Source organism: Coccinella septempunctata, chromosome 1 (assembly GCF_907165205.1).
Source record: "Coccinella septempunctata chromosome 1, icCocSept1.1, whole genome shotgun sequence".
Taxonomy (NCBI): domain Eukaryota; kingdom Metazoa; phylum Arthropoda; class Insecta; order Coleoptera; family Coccinellidae; genus Coccinella; species Coccinella septempunctata.
Window position 1 is genome coordinate 46435252 of NC_058189.1, and position 24133 is coordinate 46459384.

Here is a 24133-nt window from a genome sequence, read left to right on the forward strand (position 1 = left end):
AACACTGAATGAGGAAAACCACTAACCGTTGTTTTCGAAACGAGCAGAAGGTTTGATATCTAACTCGTAAGTCGAGCAAGATGAATGAACATGATAATTGAGAATTAGGTATAATGTGGAGATCATACTAGATGAGTGAGTACAAGATTATCACAGGAGGCCTTCCAGAGTGGAACCAGGACGAGAAATTGTCAACCATTCATGGATTACATACAATTGACCGTTGACCAATATCAGGTTCACATCGAGTTCTGCTAGAAATCCACTGAACCCAAGGTCCTCCTGGAAGCATAAGGACTCATTCATGTGAAACTCGAGAACAGGTAGAAGTAAAGTGAAGGGTGAACAATAGAGTTGACTCGAGGAATGGAATAATCTGAAATCATAAGATGAGTGTGAGTTAAAAAAATTAGTGTTAGATTAAGCATATGACATATGACAGTAGGTCAAAACACCTCTCATACAACTCTATGTTCCAAGTGGATTTGGCGCGAACTGGGGGACGCGCCCAATATATAGGTTTGCGTCAGTAGTAGTTAGAACTTAGAACGTAAGAAGACAGTGGTGTCGATGATTTTGTAACCGTTGTTCAATAAAGCTTATGAAAAATTACTTATATTAGTATCATTTATTACCAGAGAGGAAGCTTTGAAAATGTTCAATTTTAGTGGAACATATCCATTTCCGAGTGAAAAGCCCAGAGTCAAAATCTATGTAAATTGAAAAAACCTACTAAACTTTATACAGGATGTTAAAAGTTCATTATACCTATTTTGGGAGCTGATTATTGTTCTCAAAATAGGTAACAAATGTTATATAACCTACTAGTAATAATGAGGATTACCAATTTTTTTGTAGATTACACTATTCAACAAGGGTTCTCCCACCTAAGAGATTTATATTTTTTTTGTTAGGTATCCCTCACCTTATTACAAAAATAATAGTACTTACGTTTGTTTAGCTCCCGTTATCAAAATAAAAGACATGCGTGAATTGTCCATGTTCGCACTTCTGTACCCTACGATACTTTATAAAATAAACAAACTATTGAAATAAGTTCAGTTTCTGACAGCATTGAATGACTTTGAAAAAGAAGCCTGGTTGTCCTTTGTAGAAGTGACCAAAAATTTTCTTGGCAATCACAAATCTCCGCAATATGTAAATATCGTCAAAACGATGTTACAGGCTCATCAAAAAATGGGATGCAACATGTCCTTAAAGCCCGTTTGCAACAGCCGAGAATTCTCTGGAGAATTCTCTACAAAATTCTCGCAAGAAAACGGCAGAGATTATTTTGTATGCAACTGAACCGAGATTCGAGAATTCTACCGAAAGTGCGTATGCAACGGTATATAATTCACGGCGCATGAATTTTCGAGTAAATTCTCTAGAGAATTCTCGGCTGTTGCAAACGGGCTTAAAAATACACTTTTTGCAATCACATATTAATCTCTTTCCACAAAATATGGGAGCCGTAAGTGACGAGCATGGAGAGCGATTCCATCAAGACATCGCGTCCAAACGCTACCAAGGCAAAGGGGAACCCTCTATGCTTGCTGATTATTATTGGTCCATCGTTAGAGAAATACTGGAGTCGTCCTACAGCAGAAAAGACAAAAGATCTAAGCGATCGGAATCTTTAACACCATTGCAAATATTATAATGCATTGTTTTTGTTAAAAATCATGAATATAATTATTAAAAAACAACAAGAGCTAACTTCCACTTTTTATTTATCGTGCGTTTATACCTTGGCTACGAAGATTAAAAATATATATTTTCCTTAGGTGGGAGAACAAAGCTATAATTTTGTCGATCAGTGTTACTTATGATCTAACACGTGTATATATTCCATAGATAATGAAGGTACAAAATAACATGGAAATTAAGTAATTAATAATTTTAAGAAGACTGATAATACTTTATCTGTGTAGAACCAGTCTGCACCAAAATTCAACGACGTGAAATAAAACTCTTCAATAAGCTAATGAACTGATAGAAATTTCAACAAAGGTTTGTTAGCAAAAAATCAATAAAAATCGAGAAAGTCTAGACAAAAAGAAAGTCGGAAAAGAAGTTTCCAATTTCGGAAACCCAGAGAATGCTGAGAGTTCTAGAGTGGGGCTGCTGCGTCGGTCAATCAGCTGTTATCCAAGTCCCATAGAACTTGAGTAAAATTCAGTTAGCATTTGAACTAGTCAAGAAAGAGGTCTGAGGGGGCATTGTTCAATTATCAGCACATACAGATGGTTTATCTCGGTGTTGCAAACGTTTTAACTCAATAATCTGACACTAAACATGGGGGTTTTCTCAGTCTGAAAATGATAACAATAGTTTTTTTAAAATATATCCCTTCCTTTTCCTCTAATCGTTTTTGTATCCATCCTCAAAGTTGTGGATAATGAAATTATATACAACTTCTGTCTGAAGGAATTTTACGTAATCTCGAGCGTTCTTGAGTTCTACAGTGAATTATACGAAAGACAAGTGTTGTCTCTGATAGAACCATAGGTAGAAAGAGATTTTACTCTTATTTTATTTTCTTTAAATTCCCTCAATTTTTTTTGAAAACACAAACGTTGTAAATACCCCAGAAGTGGTTGTAGAAAATAGAAATGCCGATACGTCAATACATGAAAAACATATTAGCTAAGAGCGGCCGCAGTCATTTTCAGTCTTGTCCAAGATTTTTTCAAGTCAGTCTTGTCTAAAGTCTAAAGAAGGAATACGACAATTTACAAGAAATATGTCCAATAATTCAAAAAGGGCTACTTAAAAATATCGCGTTTTTCAGTTTGTTCACGCTGGTCTCTCAGATTTGGAGGCACTATAGTGAGCTCTTTAGAGATTCTCATTAGCTCCTGTGATATTTTTCGACCTCGATTATATCTCAAAGAGATATCGAATTGCAATAAAATAAAAGAGGGCTAACCACTTCATTCTTATCTCTTTTTACAGATTTTCGGAACGTAAACAACTTGTTATCTACAATATCTAGTAAGAATCTCAAAATGTCAATGAATTTTGATTGTTTCATTTACTTTCGTCAAAATAAAACATTGCATAGTGTTCATATCTTGGTGCAGATGACAATTGGATAGAAGATAAAGTGAACAACGTAATTTTCCAACACTATAAGTAGGTATACTATGAACGCTATGTACACTGAAACACGCTATCATTTATACAGGCTGTGCCAATGAAAATGAGCTTCCCTCATTCATCATAGCCAAACTGTATGTTCATATGGTACACATTCTGCTATACCTACTTGAAAACGCTTTCCTCTCTGTGGATACTCCACAAACCCAGAAATATCGATTGGAATTCAATCTGGAAGGATTCTGTATTTCCTGAAGCTTTTTAGGGTTTTCACTCCCAATCTCTGAATCAAAATCCATTTAAAAGTTGAAATAACCGATTTGCTCCTGCGTAAATTCTTGCAATAATTTGTCAGGAGCAAATCAAGTAGAAAAAGTTGTTGTCTGACAATGAACTGAAAAAAGGAACTTTAATATTATAATTGTATAGTATTTTATATCAGACTCCGAAACGTCGAATTTTGAATTAACTCGATAGTACCTTATATGTACAGTATAATTAATAGAGAACAAAGAATTGGAAACTAGAATCGAATACAGCTGAGCCCATCAAAATTCTATAAAAAAACGTCTATACAAGCTTTCCTCGGAGATTCTTTCAAAATCTTGTAGTGACGGGAATTATTCAATTCTTCACTCCGTTGATATGGGAGCAAGTATGGTTTCATCATAAGTTACGAAATATTTTACTTTTAGTTACTGAAATTACATCCTAATTCGATGGCAGTCCAACAACGTCATATTTTATTTGTCATGCCATCTAAAAAGACAAAGTTAATGGCTACTAGTGTCAGAATCTTGAAAACATAAAATTTCCTACACTGAATACAAATATTATGGAAATATTATCTGTAGTTCCCCTTATAATTTTTGGTGAATTTGAGGAAAAACTAACCTATACTTCATTCAACTTTATTTTAGCAGTCGGTTGGCCATGGAAATTTGACACATTTCACTCTGTATAGTACGAAAATGTGGGGTTATGAAGCTTGTCAAAACATTTTTGGGTTTTAAATCAACGCTATGTTGCCCGTTCTACGTAAAAGTTTCTGTTATTACGTATTTTATCACAATGTCGAATCCCATCGGAAAATATGTGACGAACATAATTGAAGTTTATACAAAATGTTTGAAGGCATACCAAATCCAGTTATTTGCATGGAAAATACAAGAGATCAGTATAATATTATAATATGCACTAGCTTGAGGAGAGTTAATGTTCGTTATCTTCTTTGGCTAAAGTTTGAATACGTTACATCAGTTGTAGATTTCAAAAATATTAACCCTAATATGAAATGCAGTGGTTGGGAATGGGTATCTCCCGAGAAGGAATTAACAGATAATTACAAGAATGTTAAATTCTTCAACAAAAATCATCTTGCATCAATATAAGTAAAAGGAATTGAAGGAAAATTCAAGTTAAGATGAACAAAAATTTCACATGAATGAACAAATAACAGGGCAACTTACGCGTATTTGTGGCTATTCATCTTAATACATTGATTTAATAATAATAATGAGGTATTTATTAGTACCTTAAGACATTTACATTGTATAGGACAAGTCAAATGAAAAATAGAAAAATCCATTTTAGGGATCTTATTCTCCGATGACATTTATCGAAAATCCTGTAGTAAACTTTTCGCATTAATTCACTCAAACATAAAATTCTCAAATGCCACCACTTTTTTGGGTCTCCCAATAGAAATAAATTCTTTGTCATCCTCTTCATTCACAATCTTTCTGATTGTGGAAATATCCAGCTGAAATATAAGTCGTTTAGATTCAGATGAAACATTATATAAATTCTCTTACATTGAATATGTTCGCTACCGTCTGACGTATTGTGGATTTTAGAATATCAGGGTATAACTATTTGAATGATCGGACCTATACTCTAAATAGCACTTTCTGAAACCCTGTCTCTTTTTTCAATCACTTTCGGCATTTTCGTAATAAAATTGATATTAGTTGTGGCAACGGCGTTATGACATTAACGACATTTCATGAGTGCCAACCTAACTTCGTTCTAGTTACAAAAACTTGAGAAAATTATTTCATGGCCAACCGACTGCTAAAATAAATTTGAATGAAGTATACATAATTCGCGAATCCAATTACCGTTGAGGGCGCTGCTAACTGTAAACAAACTTGGACGTTTGTCAGTACTGATTTCGAGATTTGTACGGCCTAACACTCCTTACAGAGTTTTTCTATAGTCAATCAAGATATTTATCGGACTTATCGGAAGTGAATTGATTGATTCAGTTTCGTAAAGAAAGATCAACATTCTTTGGAAATACTTCATTTGAAGGGAATGAATTGTGGAATAAAATCGAGCGATGACATTGGTGATTCACTGTACCTAGACACAAATTCCTATTATTCTTTCTTGAAATAAACCTAGGTAATAATGTTGAGAATTCAGTTTTTGAAAGGAGGTAGAAACTAAACATCTTGATAAGTAAAGAGTTTATGTGGAAGTTTTAAAGTTTCTATGGAAAATGCTTCCATTCCTCATACTGAAATCTTAAAATACATAAATATGATTCAGCTCACGTATAAAGTTCTACGAAACCATTTGGAAGTATGAAAATTATGAGATTGTATTTCTAAATCGTAAATGGAATTTAGCATAAAACTCTCGCGAATAAAAATCGAGTTCAACGTGAAATTCTATTAACTCCTGCCAGTTCAAAGCGTTTCCGATATTTTTTCGGAATCAATATTTCTATTCAGAGACCCAGAACAATAATTCCAATATAACTTCTCCAAATAATAATTATAATACTTTGTTGGACAACGTGAGATAAGAGAAAACATAAGAAACAACACTTGTTTTGACTTTGCAGTACTGACAAAGAAGTTTCTTAATTCAGTCGGCAGAGGGCGTCTAGATATTTGGATTCGTCAATAGGTATTCATTGATTTAGGTATTCATTATAGATTGTCAAAAATGTCTGTAAATTTCCGCAACTTTGAGACTGCGTTTTCGAATCAATTGTTTTTTTTGTTTGTATAAGATTGTACAAAGCTTCTTTCAGTTCACCAAATTCACCAAATACAGAAGAGATCATCAACCCTCTCACACAACCAACGACTGAACCAGGCACAGGAAATCCCGAACAAATTTTCGCGACACCTGACCCCAATACATTGAAAACCAGTAGAAACAAAAAGTATAAAACTTCACAACATTCCAAGCCCAACATAAACTTAGACGGTATCGAAAAGGTATTTCAGGCTGACCCAACACAATTTCCGTTCAATTTCCTAGAATTCAAGAAGTTTCTAGACCTCACCATGGAAAATAAAAATCCACTCAATAATGCATACAGCATAACCAAAAACGTCGAGTTAATCATTCACACAATGGAAAATATTTACACACACTTACCTAGTAAAACCACAAAAACAAAGTTTACAAAAATACTGAATAAACTTAAGGCCCAATTAAAACTTGAAGAACAGGATATGTCCAGTAGTTTAAGCATTAGCTCACAAGATGAAGTTGATGAACATGAAATCAGAGAGGATAGAGAACTTCACTCACAAAATTCACTATAATTCAATGGAACTGCCAGGGCTTTTATAGCCATCTAGAACGAATACAGCAAATCTTAAACGATCATGATCCCGACATGCTGTGTCTACAGGAAACATATATAAAGGAGGGCCACAAACCATTTCTAAAAAACTACGAATCTTATTTATATAACCGGACAAGCGCAAGAAAAGCCAGTGGTGGAGCTGCTATATTTGTAAAGAAAATATATCACTCCGAGCAATTAAACATTCAATCCAACCTAGAAACTACAGCAATATCTATAAATTTACCTAATAAAATCACAGTATGTAACACTTACATCCCACCTAAACGCGATCTGCAGCAGTCTGAAATTGAAGGACTCATAAGTCAGCTTCCTAAACACATGATTTTTCTAGGCGATTTCAACGCTCATAACCCCATATGGGGATCCAAAGATAAAAACAAGAAGGGAAAAATCATTGAAAATATTATAATTGGGACCGATCTCATACTTCATAATAACTCAGATCCCACATATTTCAATAAGGCTAATGGAACCTTCTCCACCTTAGACCTTACGTTATCACACGCCAGTATCAGCACCAACATAGATTGGCAGGTTTTAGATTGTCTTCATGATAGCGACCATTTTCCTATAAAAATCACATACCTAACAGGAACTAACCATGATGAAGAAGTAACCGAAAGCTGGAAGATAAATAACACAGACTGGACCTCTTTCACTAACTATCTACATGATAAATTTCAAACTTTCGTACTAGATAATGACGTAAACATACTTGCAGAAAACTTTTCGAGTATGATTAACGAAGCTGCCGAGATATTTGTGGGAAAAAGGAAGAATACGCACAGGAAAAATTACAATACGTGGTGGAATTCCGATTGTCATAATGCCGTTAAACAAAGTAAACAATGTCTATATAAACTAAAAAAGAAAAATACACCTGATAACCTCGAAAATTTCAAGAAACAAAGAGCAATCACACGACGAATTTTAAAACAAGCAAAAAAACAATCATGGCAGGATTATGTATCTCAACTCAACACTAATTCAAACATCAAAGAAGTCTGGCAAAAAATAAACGCAATTAAAGGCAAACGAAGAGGTCCCGAAATTACAGCACTGAAAGATGGAAACCAAAAACATATCATTGATAAAAAAGAAATTGTTGAACTGCTGGCACAACATTTTCAAGAAAATTCTTCAGACAATAACTATACCTCAGATTTCCTAAGACACAAAAAACATATTGAACTCACAGAACCCTTAAACATAAATGAAGACGATATGAGCCCAATAAATCTTCCAATAACTCAAGAAGAATTGAAGTACGCCATAGATAATAGCAGGAATGGCTCACCAGGCCCCGATCAAATACCAGTAGTATTTCTCAAACATCTTCCCGAATCTGGATTGGAAATCTTACTGAAACTTTTCAACAAAATTTTCTTAGAGAAAACTTTCGTAAAGAAATGGAGAGAAGCGACTGTTATACCTATACTCAAACCAAAATGTCCCAAAATGGAAGCAAGAAGTTATCGTCCCATATCGCTGACTAATACTATGTGCAAGATCATGGAGAAAATCATAAATAAAAGGCTATGTTATATCTTAGAGAAAGAAAAGTTACTAACAAAGTATCAAAGCGGCTTTCGTAAAAATAGGTCAACAATGGACAACCTAGTTCAATTACATACAGAAATTCTAGACGCTTATGCTAATGAGCAAGAATTAATTGCAGTGTTTTTCGACATTTCTAAAGCATATGACACAACATGGAGGCACCGCTTACTGCAAAAACTAAAGGAGAAAAACATAGACGGAAATATCTTACACTATATACAAAACTTCATAAGCGAAAGATCCTTTAGAGTCAAACTGGGCAACTACAAATCTGGATCGTATATTTTACAAAATGGACTTCCTCAAGGTTCGGTGATCAGCACTACTCTATTCCTTGTAGCCATAAATGATGTTGTCTCCGCAATAACACCACCTATAATACCGTCACTTTATGCCGACGACATTGTTATAATGTGCCGTGGTAGAAACTCTGAAACAACTGAAAATATACTACAGGCCTGTATTAAAAGAATCGAAGAATGGTCAAATACATCCGGTTTCAGCTTTTCAAAGACAAAAACTAAAGTGATGAAATTCACAAGAAAGCGTTTCAAACCATGTCTTTTGAAACTCTCGAACACCCCTCTAGAAAATGTCAAATCTCACACATTCCTCGGAATCACTTTTGATACAAAACTCAATTGGCAAGAACACCTTAAAGAGCTCAAAGCTAGTTGTATCCGAAGGCTGCATATAATGAAAGTTTTATCTAACAACCACTGGGGAGCAGATGAGAAAACTCTTCTAACAATTTATAGAACGTTAATTCGGTCTAAGCTGGATTATGGATCGATCTTATATTCAACGGCTAGTAAAACCTCCTTAAAAAAGCTAGACGTCATACAGAACACCGCACTTCGGCTAGCATTAGGTGCACATATTACCAGCCCTGCAGATAGCCTATGTAAAGAAACCAACGAGATACCCTTATCATTACGCCGACAAATGTTGCAGTTAACATACTCTGCAAGAATTTCTAGTAATACCCAGAATCCAAGCCAAAATCAAATTATCACCCAGAAATATAAGCAATTATACCAAAACAATGAGCACTTCAAGCCCCCTTTATATTACCTGGTGAACAACTCATTGACCTCAGATTTCCCCCCGACAATTATAGATGAAGAACCAACTCATCCACCTTGGATCAGTAAGAAACTCAGCATCAACCTTCATCTCACTAAGTACAGAAAAACTGAAACCCAACGAGAAATTCTTCAACAACACTTCAGAGAAATAGTTTCATATTATAAAAACAGCCAAATAATTTACACGGATGCAGCTAAGTCGACGGAAGGAGTTGGATGCGCTTATCTCTTCAATACAACATTCCAAATGTATAAACTCCCAGAAGATTGTTCCATCTTCACGGCCGAACTTATTGCAATACAGAAAGCCATTGAATATGCGGTCTCTCAAAGCTTTGGAAACCTACTTGTTTGCTCCGATTCTTTGAGTTCAATTCAGGCTATTATGAATATGTACTCCAAAAACCCAATCGTCAAAAACATCTCAGACTTAATGAATCAAAACCAGTCACCATCAAAAATAACTCTGATGTGGATACCCTCTCATACAGGAATTAAAGGTAACGAAAAGGTCGACAGATATGCAAAAGAAGCCATATACGAGGGACAACCTATAGAAGTCATGACTACCTACGACCTTAGCACAAAATATAAAGACCAAATAAAACTGAAATGGGCTACTATATTTCACCAACGAAAATCGAAATTATCGTTCATTGAACGCTCTACTGTCAAACACTGTCCCATCGTGACTAGAAGAAATGAACTGGTAACGCTGAGAAGACTTCGAATTGGTCATACATATTTCTCTCACTCATACTTACTGAAGAAAGAACCACCACCACAGTGCAGTTCATGTAACGTCCAACTTACGGTCAAGCATATTTTAACAGATTGTCATTTTTATGAAAACCAAAGGAAATCTTGTGTAGTTAGCTCAAAAATGGAAGATGCCCTTGACATCAATAGACCAGAAGCTTTCAACACAATTCTATTTTTCAAATCAATTTGTATCAAAATTTAGTTATAAAATGTACTTATTATGTTTTCCTATTCCTCACTGTAATCTTATAAGTGACTTGTAAACCTTATTGTGCAAAAACCGCCAATGACCTAGGTGTCGAAGCGGAAATAAATAAATAAATAAAAAATTCCAACTTGAGTAAGTATATCACTCGATAGCATCTTTAGTTTGTATTTTTATTGACGCAGACAACGAAACATTTTTTATCGATGCACTCTCATATCAGTTATCTCACATGAGAATCATATATATTTTGCTACCATAGCAATAGAAAATAGTTTTGGGAGAAGCACAACAAGGAGTTAGTTATGGAAGTTTCTACCAACATGCTAGTTGTGAGTTCATATATTCATATTTATCTTTATTCCTGATGATGTCATAGTTTTACGTTAGTACACATCAATATGTGTTTCCTCTACTTGTAGAAGTCTGAAATTAATAGTAGTGTGTCCTTTTTTCCTTATCCAAGTATTTGAGGATGATGCAAGATCGCCAAATTTTTCTTGAGGTCTATTCGAAGTCTTACCTATGTATTATATAAAATTGAATATTTAATGAAATCAACGCCAGAAGATTTTAGACATTTCTCAATTTTTTCCTAACCATAAATGGGTTAGAGATTTCTATATTCATTCTTGTTCTCGTTGCGAGTATTCTTCGCATTCTGTTCAATCCAAATTCATTAAATTTTATTCATATTGAGTACTACATCGAAAACGCTCAATGAACATATACAATTCTTTGAAACAATCAGTGAACATTGAGTCGATTTAATTGATAACAATAAAAGAAATAGTAAAGGAACTTAATTACATGAAATTAAATGATATGTGTCTTACACTTTCAACCACCTATGATCTATGATATACCTATGATGAATGTGGAACACGTGTAGTGAAAATAATGTGTGTAATTTCTTTATGTAGTAAAATTCATACATGTAATTTGATAATTATAAATGAATTATGTGAAAATTCAAACGCATTCTGAATTCAATGTATTCGTTAGATTTTTGTTTGTGTATTTTATCACTATTGAGTAGAAAAGTTTTGTTTTATGGTGAGCATAATTGAAAAACTTTTGAAAATCGATTTTAGTCGATTCGGCTAATGAAATTCTGAAATATTGACTGAGTAAGTACCTACATTTGAAATGTAAAGTAGGATGTGGTGTTATTGCTGACCTTTGTGTCACATATAGTGTATTTCAATTGATTTTGAACTATGGTTCAATATAATTCTCACTTCATTCAACTATTGAATTATTATTCACCAATATAGTTGGGCAAGCCACACATTGAAGAAACGTGAAACAAGAAACATTTTTCCATTTTATAAACATATATATTTTGAGAAACAAATCGTATTGAACCTGTCAAAGTAAAGGAGATTGCAGGTTACTATAGTAACGAGAGAACTCTAAACATGAAGCAAGATATAGAACAGAATCTATTCAACAGCGGCTACACACTGCCCAACTCGGTCGGGCCGACAAACCGACTTGGTTGGGTTGGATGTGAAATCGGTCCGTGTGTAGCTATGACCGCCGACAGATGATTTGCCGGGTCTTGTCGTACGGCTTAGCCATCCAACCGCAAGACCGACGGACCAAGTGGGATCGTGTGGAGCGCTGTCGGGTTGAAACGAGCTCATTCTGTATCACAGATTACAGAGTAATCTGTAATCTGTGTTCTGTATTCAGATGTCGACTGGAGAATGGGGAAGTATTCGCTGCTGCAAAAATGGCCGTCCCCATTGATCCGAGCGATGTATACTCCAGTGATCGTGAAATTCAACTGACCAAGTTGGACGGGGGTCGTGCTGTCTGTACGCAACGCCCAATCTGGTCGTCCCGACAGTTGGCCCGACCGAGTTGTGCAGTGTGAGTCCGCTATAATGTTTCATGTATGGAGTTCTCGCGTTACTATAGTAACCTGCATATCTAGTATACTTGATCGCAGGTCTTAATACGATTTGCTTCTCAAATCACTTATAAAATGGAAATATGTTTCTTGTTTCACGTTTCTTCAATGTGTGGCTTGCATAACTATCTCGCTCTTTTGAACTCGAAGTAATGTTTGCATTTTGTTTCTGAGCATTGCATAACAAAGAGAGTTAAAACTTCTGGTGCTAAGCTAACAACAGTGAAATCTAAAAGAGTTTTAGAGTTCACTGACTAACAATCAGTGTTTATAGTCTCCTGGTAGAAACATCAAAATGTTGAAAAAAAGATTCGCGTCAACTCTTGTGTACCTACACTTTTATCTTCATTTTTTGTCTCAACATTATGGACAGATATTTTCCATCTACATCAGAATGTTTCAGATAGAAATTCCAGGCTGTAGACCTTGATGATTCTAAGAACGGAAGGTTGTAATTTATAAAATCATGAATGTATCTTCTTCATGTATCATGAATATCTTGCTTGTGAAAAAAATTGGTTATTTTCCGTGTTTTATTGGCAATTGTTAAGTTCAGATATTTTAGTTCAGAATATAATCTATATTAATCTGTAACAGGAGTAATTTTCCAACTAAGGATTATATTTTTTTCAAAACTGATAAGCCTATAGCGACAGAACGAAGCGAAAAAAGTATTTTTCTCCGAATAGGATTCACGATAACAAGTTAATTTTATTTTCAGGTTTTAATTCTGATGACCGCATTGGTAGCCACAGGTCTTTGTGACTGCTATGGCGAGGGTGGTGGTATTCATCACATCGATAACTGTAAAGGAACGTTTTATGCTGGTAGTGGTGGCATTTACTATTTCAAGAAAGGTCCGAAGAAATTTGTTGCTGGCAGTGGCGGTTCTTACTATGGAGATGCAGGTGGAGATGAATTCACTGCAGGTCAATCAGGGTATTATGATTTTTCTTCGGCTAAGGGAAAGCATCGAAAGGGAAAAGGAGTTGTGAAAGGAGGTTCTGGAGGTATTTACTATTTACCTCGTGGCTATGGAACAGTGAAAGGAGCTAGTGGTGGTATTTACTATGGAGATGCTGGTGGAAAAGGAATGGTTGATAGTACTGGAGGAGTTTTCTATGCAAGATCCAGGAAAGAGGAGAGTGATAATGTCGAGTAAAGATATCATGGCTCTGATTTCGAAGGTGAACGTGTGAGTTATTCTCAAATATGTTGTACTGTTTGAAACCATTGTCAAATGAATGAATGAAACTGTTGCAAATAAATAATAATATAAGTTGAAACCTTTTATTACCTATTGGTTCATCTGTACGATGGCCATCCTGCGTAAATATTGTTAACACTAGAAGATTTTTGAAGAAAGCTACACCTTAATTAAATATTGCGCACCACAAATAAAAATCTCTGATTATGGGAAAAGAGTGTGAAATTTTGCTGATTTCAATTATTCAACAGGAATTTTCACTTTACTGGAAAATTCCAAGAGAAGATATTCTATACTACAAGAAAAGTTGTGTCTATAACAAATCACCATTATGTCAAAGAATATTCCATACCAGTTGTCTACGTGAATTTCTTACGTTCTAAACGTCTTTCGAGTAAAGAATGAAGATCATTTTGATCGAAAAGTGCAGTTGAGCTCTCGACCTAGACACCTCATTTGAATGGACTGATTTCGGAAATCAATACTGATCTGAAATAAACTGACCCTTCTCTGCCAAAATCACCAAGAAAAAAATTCTTCTTAGTCAGCCTGTCTATTCGAGCAGATTCGTGCCACCCAATTAATTTACATAATTTTTAAAAATCGGGTGAAGTCTTAGACTCATTTCACACCATCGGGTTTTTACCGTCAGGTTTTTACCCGATGTTCCGAGTTAAGGTTAATTCTCACCATACCTTCCATATCCTTTCCGTATTCCGTCCTTTTCGTCTACCTAAAATTTTGTGCAATGCAAATGAATGGAAGTATGCACACTATACCTTCCATATCCTTACCATATTTTTTCCAACCGTCTATTTCCACTATACCTTCCATATCTTTCCAGTAACCTCTCCCTTCCATCTACATAAAATATTGTTTGTTGTGAATGATTGGGACTATGCACACTATACCTTCCGAAACGGTAAGGATAGTGGGAATAGTCTTCCGTTTTGCTACCATATCTAGTCCCCGTATTGATTTGAAGATTGTGCATATTTATCTTCATATAGGGTTAAAAAAAATTACCAGAACGGTAGATTACTCTAGGTGATCTATCTTAAGTATACAGGGGTTATAAAAAATGTCTATGATAAATTGAAATATACAGCGTGGACCACAAAGTTGTGGAGAATGATAATTCTATTTCTTCGAATGAAACACCAAGTACGATACCACTATTCTCGATTTTCTACTTAATTTAGAACATTTTTGATTGTCTAAATCCATTATGTTCCTAGATATCATGACATTAAAAAATACAGAATAAATTCCAAGAAACAATTTTTTAACAAATATTACACATAGAATCCTGTTGAATTTGACTTTCAGATGTCTAACTGAATTCTTTATGAAGTCTTTATAAAATTTTATAAAATGCTCAAGATTTTACCTTATTGTTTGCTTAGGTAAATACGACCACAGCCGTCTATAGTCTTCTTCAGAAGGCTGTGATACGACTGTATCCAGCGGTGGTTCCAAGGAGTGATTTTAAGGTGAAGGGATAGTGATGTTTGAAGATATCAAATAAAAAGGTATATCTTTATTGTTATATTAGCTATATGGGTATGTTCGAAAGAAAACTACTTCGAAACTTCTTATTATTAAAATTATTCTAATTTGAAGAAAGGAACAAAATCATTTTTCGATATTCGAATAAATATCTCTCAAGTTCTTCAAGGAAGAGCCATGACTATGTCCGAACTTCACATTGTTATTCGTTATTATTTGAAACGTCTATTTTCAGTAATTACATAAAATCAGGTGAAACATATGGTTAATAAAATGTTTAAAATTGAGTGGAAGATTAAAATAAGTAAGAATATATAACTGGATATCATTTTCCACAACATTTTAGATCACCCTTTATTTTTCAATTTATCACAGATATGTACAGTTTTAACTGAGCTTTTATATAAAGAATTTTCTAATAACCTCTGTGTACTTTGAAATAATCTACAGTTCTGGTAATTTTTTTCTAACTTTCTGAGCAATGCACAATTTTCAACTCAACACGGAGATTTGGTAAAATAGCAGGAAGGAAAACTAACCCACTGTCCTCATCTTACCAATCTCACTATTCAACCTTTCCGTCGCAAACATGTGGGCTAGAATATGTAAAGGAGACGGAAGTTATAGTGAGAACACGCATGAATTTTTCGGAAGATAGACTCGATGTGCCCACCGTACGGATAAAACCCGATGAATTATTTTTCATCAGGTCGTTTTGCCGTACGGTGTCATTCTTCATCATTCCAGTAACCTCGAACCTACCGATGTTTCCGTATTTCTACCAATTTGGGGCTTGCCCTATCACGAAATCGGGGAACCCTTCAGAATTTTGGCCGGTTTTATACATTTCAAGTTGTAATCTTCTTGTTGCTGTGAATTACATAACATATCCTTCGAGGAATATAACGTGCCCCTTATTGTTTTGGATCATCATAGTGGACTTGGTTCAACTTTTCCAAATAAAGGCCAATATCATCGACACGACGCGAATCACGAGTATCTACTGGTTTTGGTACGAATATAGATAGCTGTTGCTTTGGTGACTTAAATTTCATTTCCTATATTGGACGAGTTCAGAAACGTTTGCCAACCTGAGATATTATACAAGATATTCGACTACACTCTTACAATGGAAACGTATTTTTTTGAAATTTATTATATTTGTGCATTTCGCTTGCATTAAGTGTTCGACAATCCTTGGAATGTCGCTGGCTGTCAAATCAAAGTGATATGAAAGAAAATTTATGTTGTATTTTCAAGGTAAGTTTTGACATTATCCTTGCGTTTTTTTCGACTTTCGTGCATTCATTAGACTAATAATTCATTCATTATTAGACTCTTAGAACATAAGATATACATGGAATGGACATTCAGTGCTACAAATGAGGGTTTTGTAGTACACACATTCGATGTTTCTCTGTCTAGCGCGACACTACGGCAGTGGCGTTATATTAAAAAAAATTTAGATACTTACCTATCTATTGGGAATTCCGAACAAGCGATACGCCCCCTGGTGCCAATTTTTGTTAATAAATAACTAATGCACTTTTTTTTTGTTTACATCGAGGAACGGAGAATATTCTGGAGTTTCAATAAGAGTTTTTATGAAAAATATAACATAATCTTTTGAAAATATCTCTATGTCGTGACAATGGGAAAGCTTAGTGAAGTTTTTAAAATTGCATCCTCTGAGCAAATCTCCGATTACGAATTTCTTGTGGAGATGTCAGTTTTACTATTTTCCACAATGAAATGAACTTTTAGTAAATGTTTGAGGACATATGTATCTCGTCCTTATAGCATGGTAAAGTTTCAAGCCATTCTATATAATGTAGAAGACAAAATATCACAGTTGTGGCTCTCCATATAATCAATTTGCTTCTATTATGATCGTGTAAAGAGCCAAGAAGAAGATTTAAAAAATCTTGCTCCCTTTTATCAGCTGATTCAGAACATAGTCGGAATTTTTTTCATATATATCTACTAATACTTCATGACATTTATTGACCTAAAATTGATAATAATTAACACACTTGTATCCATTTTAGACATACAATCTTCTAAACTGAGAAAAACCAACTATAAACTGAGAAAAAATTATCTACTAGTGATGCTTTCATGAAGGTAGTGGGTCAGTTGTATAAAGCAGTTACAGTTACAGTTATAAAGACGATTGCACTCCAACTATTGCTGCCCTGTTTGATTTAACGAAAGCGTTCGATTTGGTGCCACATTTGCGTTTATTAGAGAAGCTACAATTCGGTATTAGGGATAGTGCTTTAAAATTATCAAAAAGTTATTTAACAAATAAGGAACAAGCAGTCAAAATTAAAGATATTATTAGCGAAGAATCTGTCAAAAGAGGAGTGCCCCAAGGTTTAGTACTTGGGCCGCTTATTTTTTTGTGCTACATTGATGACTTCCTTAGCCTTAAACATATTGGTAAAATTACGGCTTACGCCGATGACACTGTTTTAGTTTTTGAAGATAAAAATTGGGATATACTTAGGAATAAAGTGTCATTTGGTCTTTTCTCAGCTAAGAAATGGATGAACATTAATGGTCTACTTCTTAATGAAGCATAAACGGTAATAATCCCTTTTGCCAAACGTAAAAAAAGTAAATAATGGATTCCTTTTTAGGTTGGTCTTACCAAATTGATAACTTGTGCGAAAAACTAAGATATTTAATATTAAATACAGGGTGTCCGGGGAGTAACTGTACATACTCACACCAGAGATAGAGTTGGACTAGCTGATTACGGATTGACTATGAAAAATTAATTTCTGGATTTCCCTAGAAAGCTACAGGGTGATTTTTCAACTTCATGGAAATACTTAGACCATCATAAAATCCAAACTTATTGACGGATATTATTGAAACTTAGGAGGTTATTGACACATGCTAAGGTTGAGTTAGAAAGATATCAATTATTTCATTATTCCAGGGCCGGACTCATTAATCTTCATTTAAAGTGTTCAGGGTAAAGAAAGCACTTTGTATTTCGAATTACAAATAATTGATTCGCTTTTTAGAAAGAAGCTAAATTATGCTTCAATTTTTGGTACCGCTCAAAGTTGTCACATACACAATTATTTTTTTATGAATTTCTTAATTTGGATAAAGTTCGAAAATTGCAATTTATTTACCAGAACAGAACTTAGTCATCTTGTGCAGGTCGAAAATAAATAATAAATTTTCTTAAAAAAGTCACTGAAGGTGAAGAAGACTATAATAATTTGTTGATATACTGGGTGGCCACCCCAGACGCGGATTTCACTTTGAGGGGTAAATGAAGGTATTTTGAAAAAAATAAATTGGTGATGTGTATAGGGTATACAGAAGCATATTTCCAAATTATTTTTATGTATACCGGGTGTTCGACAACAATGATATAGACCAAAGTTACACTTCTTCCAGTCAAAAGAACATCTGATGAACAGAATGATCAACTGTTGCGATATTTTAAGCAATAATGGCGATATGATTCGGAAGGCTGTAGGTATCCAATTTGAAAATTCGGCAAGAGAAATGTATACAAGCTAATGGTTTTCATTTCGAACCACTTTTGAAATATCGTTGACTCAGCAATTTTTATTAGGTACTCTTTACTGTATTTTAGTTTTTTCATTTCTTATTGTTTCGTTATTGAAGTGCTTATTGAAGCTCTGAACTTCTTTGTAAATTTTCTACTAATATTTTCGCATTTTATATCCAAACATGAATTTTTCAGTTCTCTTCATGGTGAAAAATTCAATTTTTCGAACTTTATCCAAATTCAAAAATTCATAAAAAAATAATTGTTTATGTGACAACTTTGAGTGATACCAAGAATTGAAGCATTATTTAGCTTCTTCCTGAAAAACGAATCAATTATTTGTAATTCCAAATACAAGGTGATTTTTTTACCCTGAAAACTTCAAATGAATACTAATGAGTCCGTCCCTGGAATAATGAAATAATTGATATATTTCTGACTTGACCTTAGCATGTGTCAATAACCTCCCAAGTTTCAATAATATCCGTCAATAAGTTTGGATTTTATGATGGTCTAAGTATTTCCATGAAGTTGAAAAATCACCCTGTAGCTTTCTAGGGAAATCCAGAAATTAATTTTTTATAGTCAATCCGTAAACAGCTAGTCCAACTCTATCTCTGGTAAGAGTATGTACAGTTATTCCCCGGACACCCTGTATGTCTCTAAAAATTTATCAAATGTTACAGATATAAATTCCTTAAAAATTATTTGATATGGACTTGTAAATTCTATCCTAGAGTATGGTTGTCTCGGTTGGGGTGGAGTTTTTGATACTAATCTGAAGCCGCTTGATATTCTTCATAGGAAAATAATTAAAATCATGTATAAAAAACCATCCGATTTTCCTACAGTAGAATTGTTTCAAATTAGTTCTTTTTTGAATATTAGACAGAAATGTGTTAAGACACTTTTAATAAATTGGTATACGAAAAAAATTTACACATATGCATTACCTCATATTTATTTCAACAAGAAATTATATCAACAATAATGCCTATTCTTTTAGTACAAAATCTAGATTAGGGGAGAGATATTTTTTAAATTACATTCATATATTTGTGAATTTAGTCGATATCAGTATTAGAAACTGGAACGAGTTAGTGTTTTTAAAAAACACACTGTTGAATGGATTGAACTTAACTATGAGCAAATTAATAATTTATTTTTTCATTAATCAGGAGAAAATTATCATTGTTATTCTCGCTCTGTATTGCTTTTCTGGACCGTTGCCGTTTGGAGAGATTAATAAATCTTAAGAGATTAATAAACTTTTTGATTTGTTTCAATGTGTTACATCCTTAGTTTGTAAGTCATAAATTTTGTTATTTTTTGAGCCACACACAAGATTTCTTCTGCGGCAAAATAAAATATATTAATTGTATATGTTTTTTGGTACCTAATAAAAAATTTTCAATTTTCAATTTGACAAGAATCTCAAAATCCCCTTCAAAAATGACAATACTGCATCAACTTTTTATTTCCAACTGTCATCACCATGTCGCTGCAATCTACATTTGAATTCCCAATTCGTACTGAAAATTGATGTGACAATGATGTCCTAGTCAACTGTCTCAATTGTGATTGGCGTGAATGTTTTTCCGTTCCATGAATCTATGTTCTAAGAAGACAATGGTTCTGTGAACAAAACATAGTCTAATAATGAATAAATTATAAGTCTATAGATGAAAATATAAATATAATGCATGAAACACGAAACAACACCTGAATAATGTCAAAAATCTTCTTGAAAATACCTGCAATATAAATTTTATTTCAATTACACGCGTTTAAGGTAGTGTTCGTAAAAAAGCAACATCGTCCGTATAGTGATGTTTGCAATACATTTTTTCTCTTTTTTGTTTACAACCTCATTGCCAAGGCTCTAATACTACTCGTCTGTGGGACTCGTCAAGGTTAAAATAATACATGTGTGTGCCAACATTTTAGAATTATATCCAGTCTCCTCATAGATTATTTCTTTAAAACGGAATTTGCAGATTGTTCAGCATAAGAAATAAGTGCACCTTTCGAAAACTCAAATCAACAGTCTCCGACTTGCGATAATTTTTTATGAAATCATTTTCATGTTTTTTCAGAGGTTTAATTTTATTTTAATTTAATTCGTTTCATTTTCAACGCGGTAAGAACCGCGCAAAACCCAAGAATCTAACGGAAAGAAAACTATTTGTTTCATTCATTGTCGCAAATGAATTCCTTATAAGCTGGAATCGTGAATTCATAGTATCCTTACTTATAAGTCAAGTGTACTGTAACACTCATCATTTCATGCCGACCATTGATTCATTGATTCATATTCTATTACCTTCGAGCGTCCTCCCTTCCACCAAATGTCCAAATGGGGCAACTCAGTCTAGTTCAGTACTTGTTTATTCGTTATCATCATACTTCATAGCTGTTGTTTCTTGCATTGGTCCACTTTTTGTGTATTGCTAGTCCTATTTTTCCAAGATTATATTCCAGACCGTTATATTTTGCTTCTATGTATGAACATAGGAAGTAGTTTGGAGACTAGCGCAACGAGCAGTGAGTTATCCAACATGACGATGATAATCGTGAGTTGATTTACGTAGACATATTTATTTTACCTACTTATTTTATTTCAAGATCAAAGTGTTTCGAATTTCGAATGAAAATATTCATGGCAAGAAATAAACCAAATGCCATTAACTAAGGAAATCATTGAAATGAATGCATCATATTCGTCTTCTTGTGCATTAGTAGTATAGCCAACAACTTATTGTTGGCTTGACAAGCTGGTATCGAAGGATGATGGTAACTCTTTTTTTGATCATGTATTGGATTCTTAATTCACTATACTGTGGATTTTCAATGAATTTTCATTTTGAGAACAATCACTAATTAAACTCCATATATACCTACACACATATCTGCCAAGCTTGACGATATAATAAATAAATTTATATTCAAATAAGGTTTTCGTAACCCAGCAATATTTACATTTTTAATGAGCGAATAGAGCTTGGAATCAGTTTTAAAGGAGCACAAAATAGGATCATTAAATTTCACGCCTTAGTGATTCTAAATCTTGTATGCATTTAAATTGCAATTTTCTGCATTCTTCTACTGAACAGGTGTTGACTTTTTCAACAGAAATGGATTTCAGTCTTCCCTGACTGTCACAGCATAGGTATATAAATATAGGTACTTTCCGGAGTCATCTCTGCGGATATACTCCATCGTGCAGACAGGTACAAAATACAGTTCAGCCCACTCTATGGAAAAAAATTTTCATGAGGGGATGGACTGATTGCAACGAGGTCCTACGAACCCCAAACCAGTCTCTGTCGAAATCAAACAGACGTCAGTGCACCAATTAGGACCTTCAAGCACAATAAGCCCATTTGGTGTACACCATGAATCTCTATCAGTAACAGTTACCTAGTGGGATTCGTGAAAGCAGAAGCTGGGTCCTACTGGGTACCCCTCTACGCATTAGCATCCTCCACCATCTGAGAGCCCTCGCGTGGCCTCTAAACAGTATCACGTCCTTCCCCAGCTCTGAGAGCTATCTTCATAGCCACCTCCGCAACGGTGAGTTGTGGAGGAGGTTATCCTAGCAGACACTCAATTGCTTATGTAGGGGAAGATTTCAAAGTACCCTTATTACTTAATTAGTATTTTCTGTGGCACTAAGTCATAATTGTGAGGCTACAGTTCTCTTTCATGGAAGTCCCCGCACTAGAGATGCCTAGATTAGGCCTCTGCACTACAGTATACCTACAGTGCATAATGTGTGGTTTGAAGCAGTGGCCGAGTAGACCAAAAGATCTATGTGTGATCTATGTCTCAATGTGTTTTTTCCGCAGTATTTTGCTCTCTGATATCCCATCAAGACATTGCGCTTGCTGAGATATAGTGAGCTCAAGTTCAAAATAAATAGAAAGCAGTATGTTTTGAAGACTTGTTATAATAAAAAAACATCTCTCTTTTCAAAGATTGACCGAGAGTTTGTTTCCTATGTTCAACGAAAAAGCCAAAACTTCTATGAAAAATGTGACATAGTGAAAAAAAGCTGCCAACATACAATATTGTGGAATCAAATTTGCCTGATCTTTCTTTCGAATTCCTGAAAAAGTCTGTGCATTAACCGTTTTTTGCTATGGTTTCTCTATATAGTCGTTGTCCGAATTTTTTTTAACCGAGAAATCGTTCGCCAGATGTTTTTTGCTCTAACCTTCACAAAAATAGATCGTATCCTATATATATTAGGCATATTACGAATATAAGTTTTTCCTTAGGTGAGCCAAGCAGGATGACCTAGTTCAGTAGGTGTTTGGTTATTGCTCTTGTTTCGAAGTCAAACAAACTCCAAAGAGCTTCTAAATGGGCTCGTCCCATTTTGTTATACTGGCAATGAATTCCACTGAGAAGCTCATTTTCATTTTCAGGTGTCAACTCTGATAGCCACATTGGTAGGTAAATGCCTTTGTGACTGCTATGGAGAGGTTGGTGGAGTTCATCATATCAATGATTGCAGCGGAACTTTTTATGCTAGTAGTGGAGGTACTTACTATTTCACTAATGGCCCAAAGAAATTTGTTGCTGGAAGTGGAGGTTATTACTATGGAGATGCTGGTGGAGATGAATTCATTGCAGGTAAAGGAGGTTATTATTATTTGGGTTCTGCAAAAGGAAAGCACCAAAGAGGAGAAGGAGTCGTTAAAGGTGGTTCTGGAGGATATTACGATTTGCCTCATGGCTATGGAACGGTAGTAGGAGCTAGTGGTGGTATGTACTATGGAGAAGCTGGCGGAAGAGGATTGGTTGATAGTACTGGAGGAACTTTCTCTGTAAATAAGTGAGTGTCTGGCAAGAATATCATAGTTCTGCTTTTGAATATGAATGTGTAAGCATCTTTCAAATATGTTATACGTACAGAGTGTTCCCAAAAACCTTTCTGATTGTAAAAAACTTAAAATAAAAGTTTAAATTTGAAGTCTACCACTAATTGAATAATACACAAACAACCGTTTTCGGGACTTTCCAAAAATATGGGGTCAATGAATTCAAATGTGATACTGAAGTTCAGTTCACGTTCAATGTCTTTCAGATATAAGAAGAGAAAAGCCACAAAGTATTTCAGGAAGTACGCAAAATATCCTTAATTGCCTATAATTTTCCGTTTTATATTCAAAAGTCGAAAATTAGGTTCTATTGGCAAAATAATAAGGTAATCCTTCAGAAACAAGTGCTCAGAAATGATTAGTAAAAAAAAATTCTAAAACAGAGTAACTCCAAGTAAAATGGACAGGGTGTCCCTGATAAGATAGAACATTTTAATGGGAGATAGAGAACACCTAGAGGATCACGAAAAACCCTAGATGTAGTATCTAGGTGTTCTAGATTCTGATCTACAGGGTGTTTTTCAAATTTGAAGGGAAATCGAAACCAACCTGAACGATTTATCCGATATTTGGAATGAAGGTAGCTAACTGGTTGTTTGTTCAAGACAACTCGAACTTGAAAACGCAAAATCGAAGTTTGCACAACCCAAATTAATCAACAATGTTCGTCGCAAGTTTAAGGGAAGGTTCAGGAATTGTTATTTCAGGACATCTGTCCTGTTGAAGTCGCAAGCAGAGCAGTAAA

At 34.5% G+C, this 24133-nt stretch overlaps 1 protein-coding gene across 3 annotated transcripts; it reads left to right on the forward strand.

Moving 5' to 3' along the window:
* The first annotated feature begins 10511 nt into the window (after window positions 1-10511).
* Window positions 10512-23480, forward strand: LOC123311833 (keratin, type I cytoskeletal 9-like). Of its 3 annotated transcripts, none has more exons than XM_044895939.1 (2): window positions 10512-10662; window positions 12970-13459. In XM_044895939.1, exons 1-2 carry the CDS (start codon window positions 10636-10638, stop codon window positions 13408-13410), a joined length of 468 nt encoding a protein of 155 aa, XP_044751874.1. In that variant the 5' UTR covers window positions 10512-10635; the 3' UTR covers window positions 13411-13459. The 3 variants fall into 3 exon arrangements, with proteins under 3 accessions (XP_044751874.1, XP_044751883.1, XP_044751870.1); XM_044895948.1 differs by lacking the exon at window positions 12970-13459 and adding an exon at window positions 22933-23480 and having other exon boundaries at window positions 10514-10662; XM_044895935.1 differs by lacking the exons at window positions 10512-10662; window positions 12970-13459 and adding exons at window positions 20896-21075; window positions 22933-23480.
* Window positions 23481-24133: the final 653 nt, after the last annotated feature.

Excerpts from the sequence above, each read along its gene's own strand:
- LOC123311833 (XM_044895935.1), top strand. The coding sequence starts at position 21,007 with ATGAACATAGGAAGTAGTTTGGAGACTAGCGCAACGAGCAGTGAGTTA. Across the intron at positions 21,076-22,932 it reads CCAACATGACGATGATAATC|GTGTCAACTCTGATAGCCAC; the intron begins GTGAGTTGATTT and ends TTTCATTTTCAG.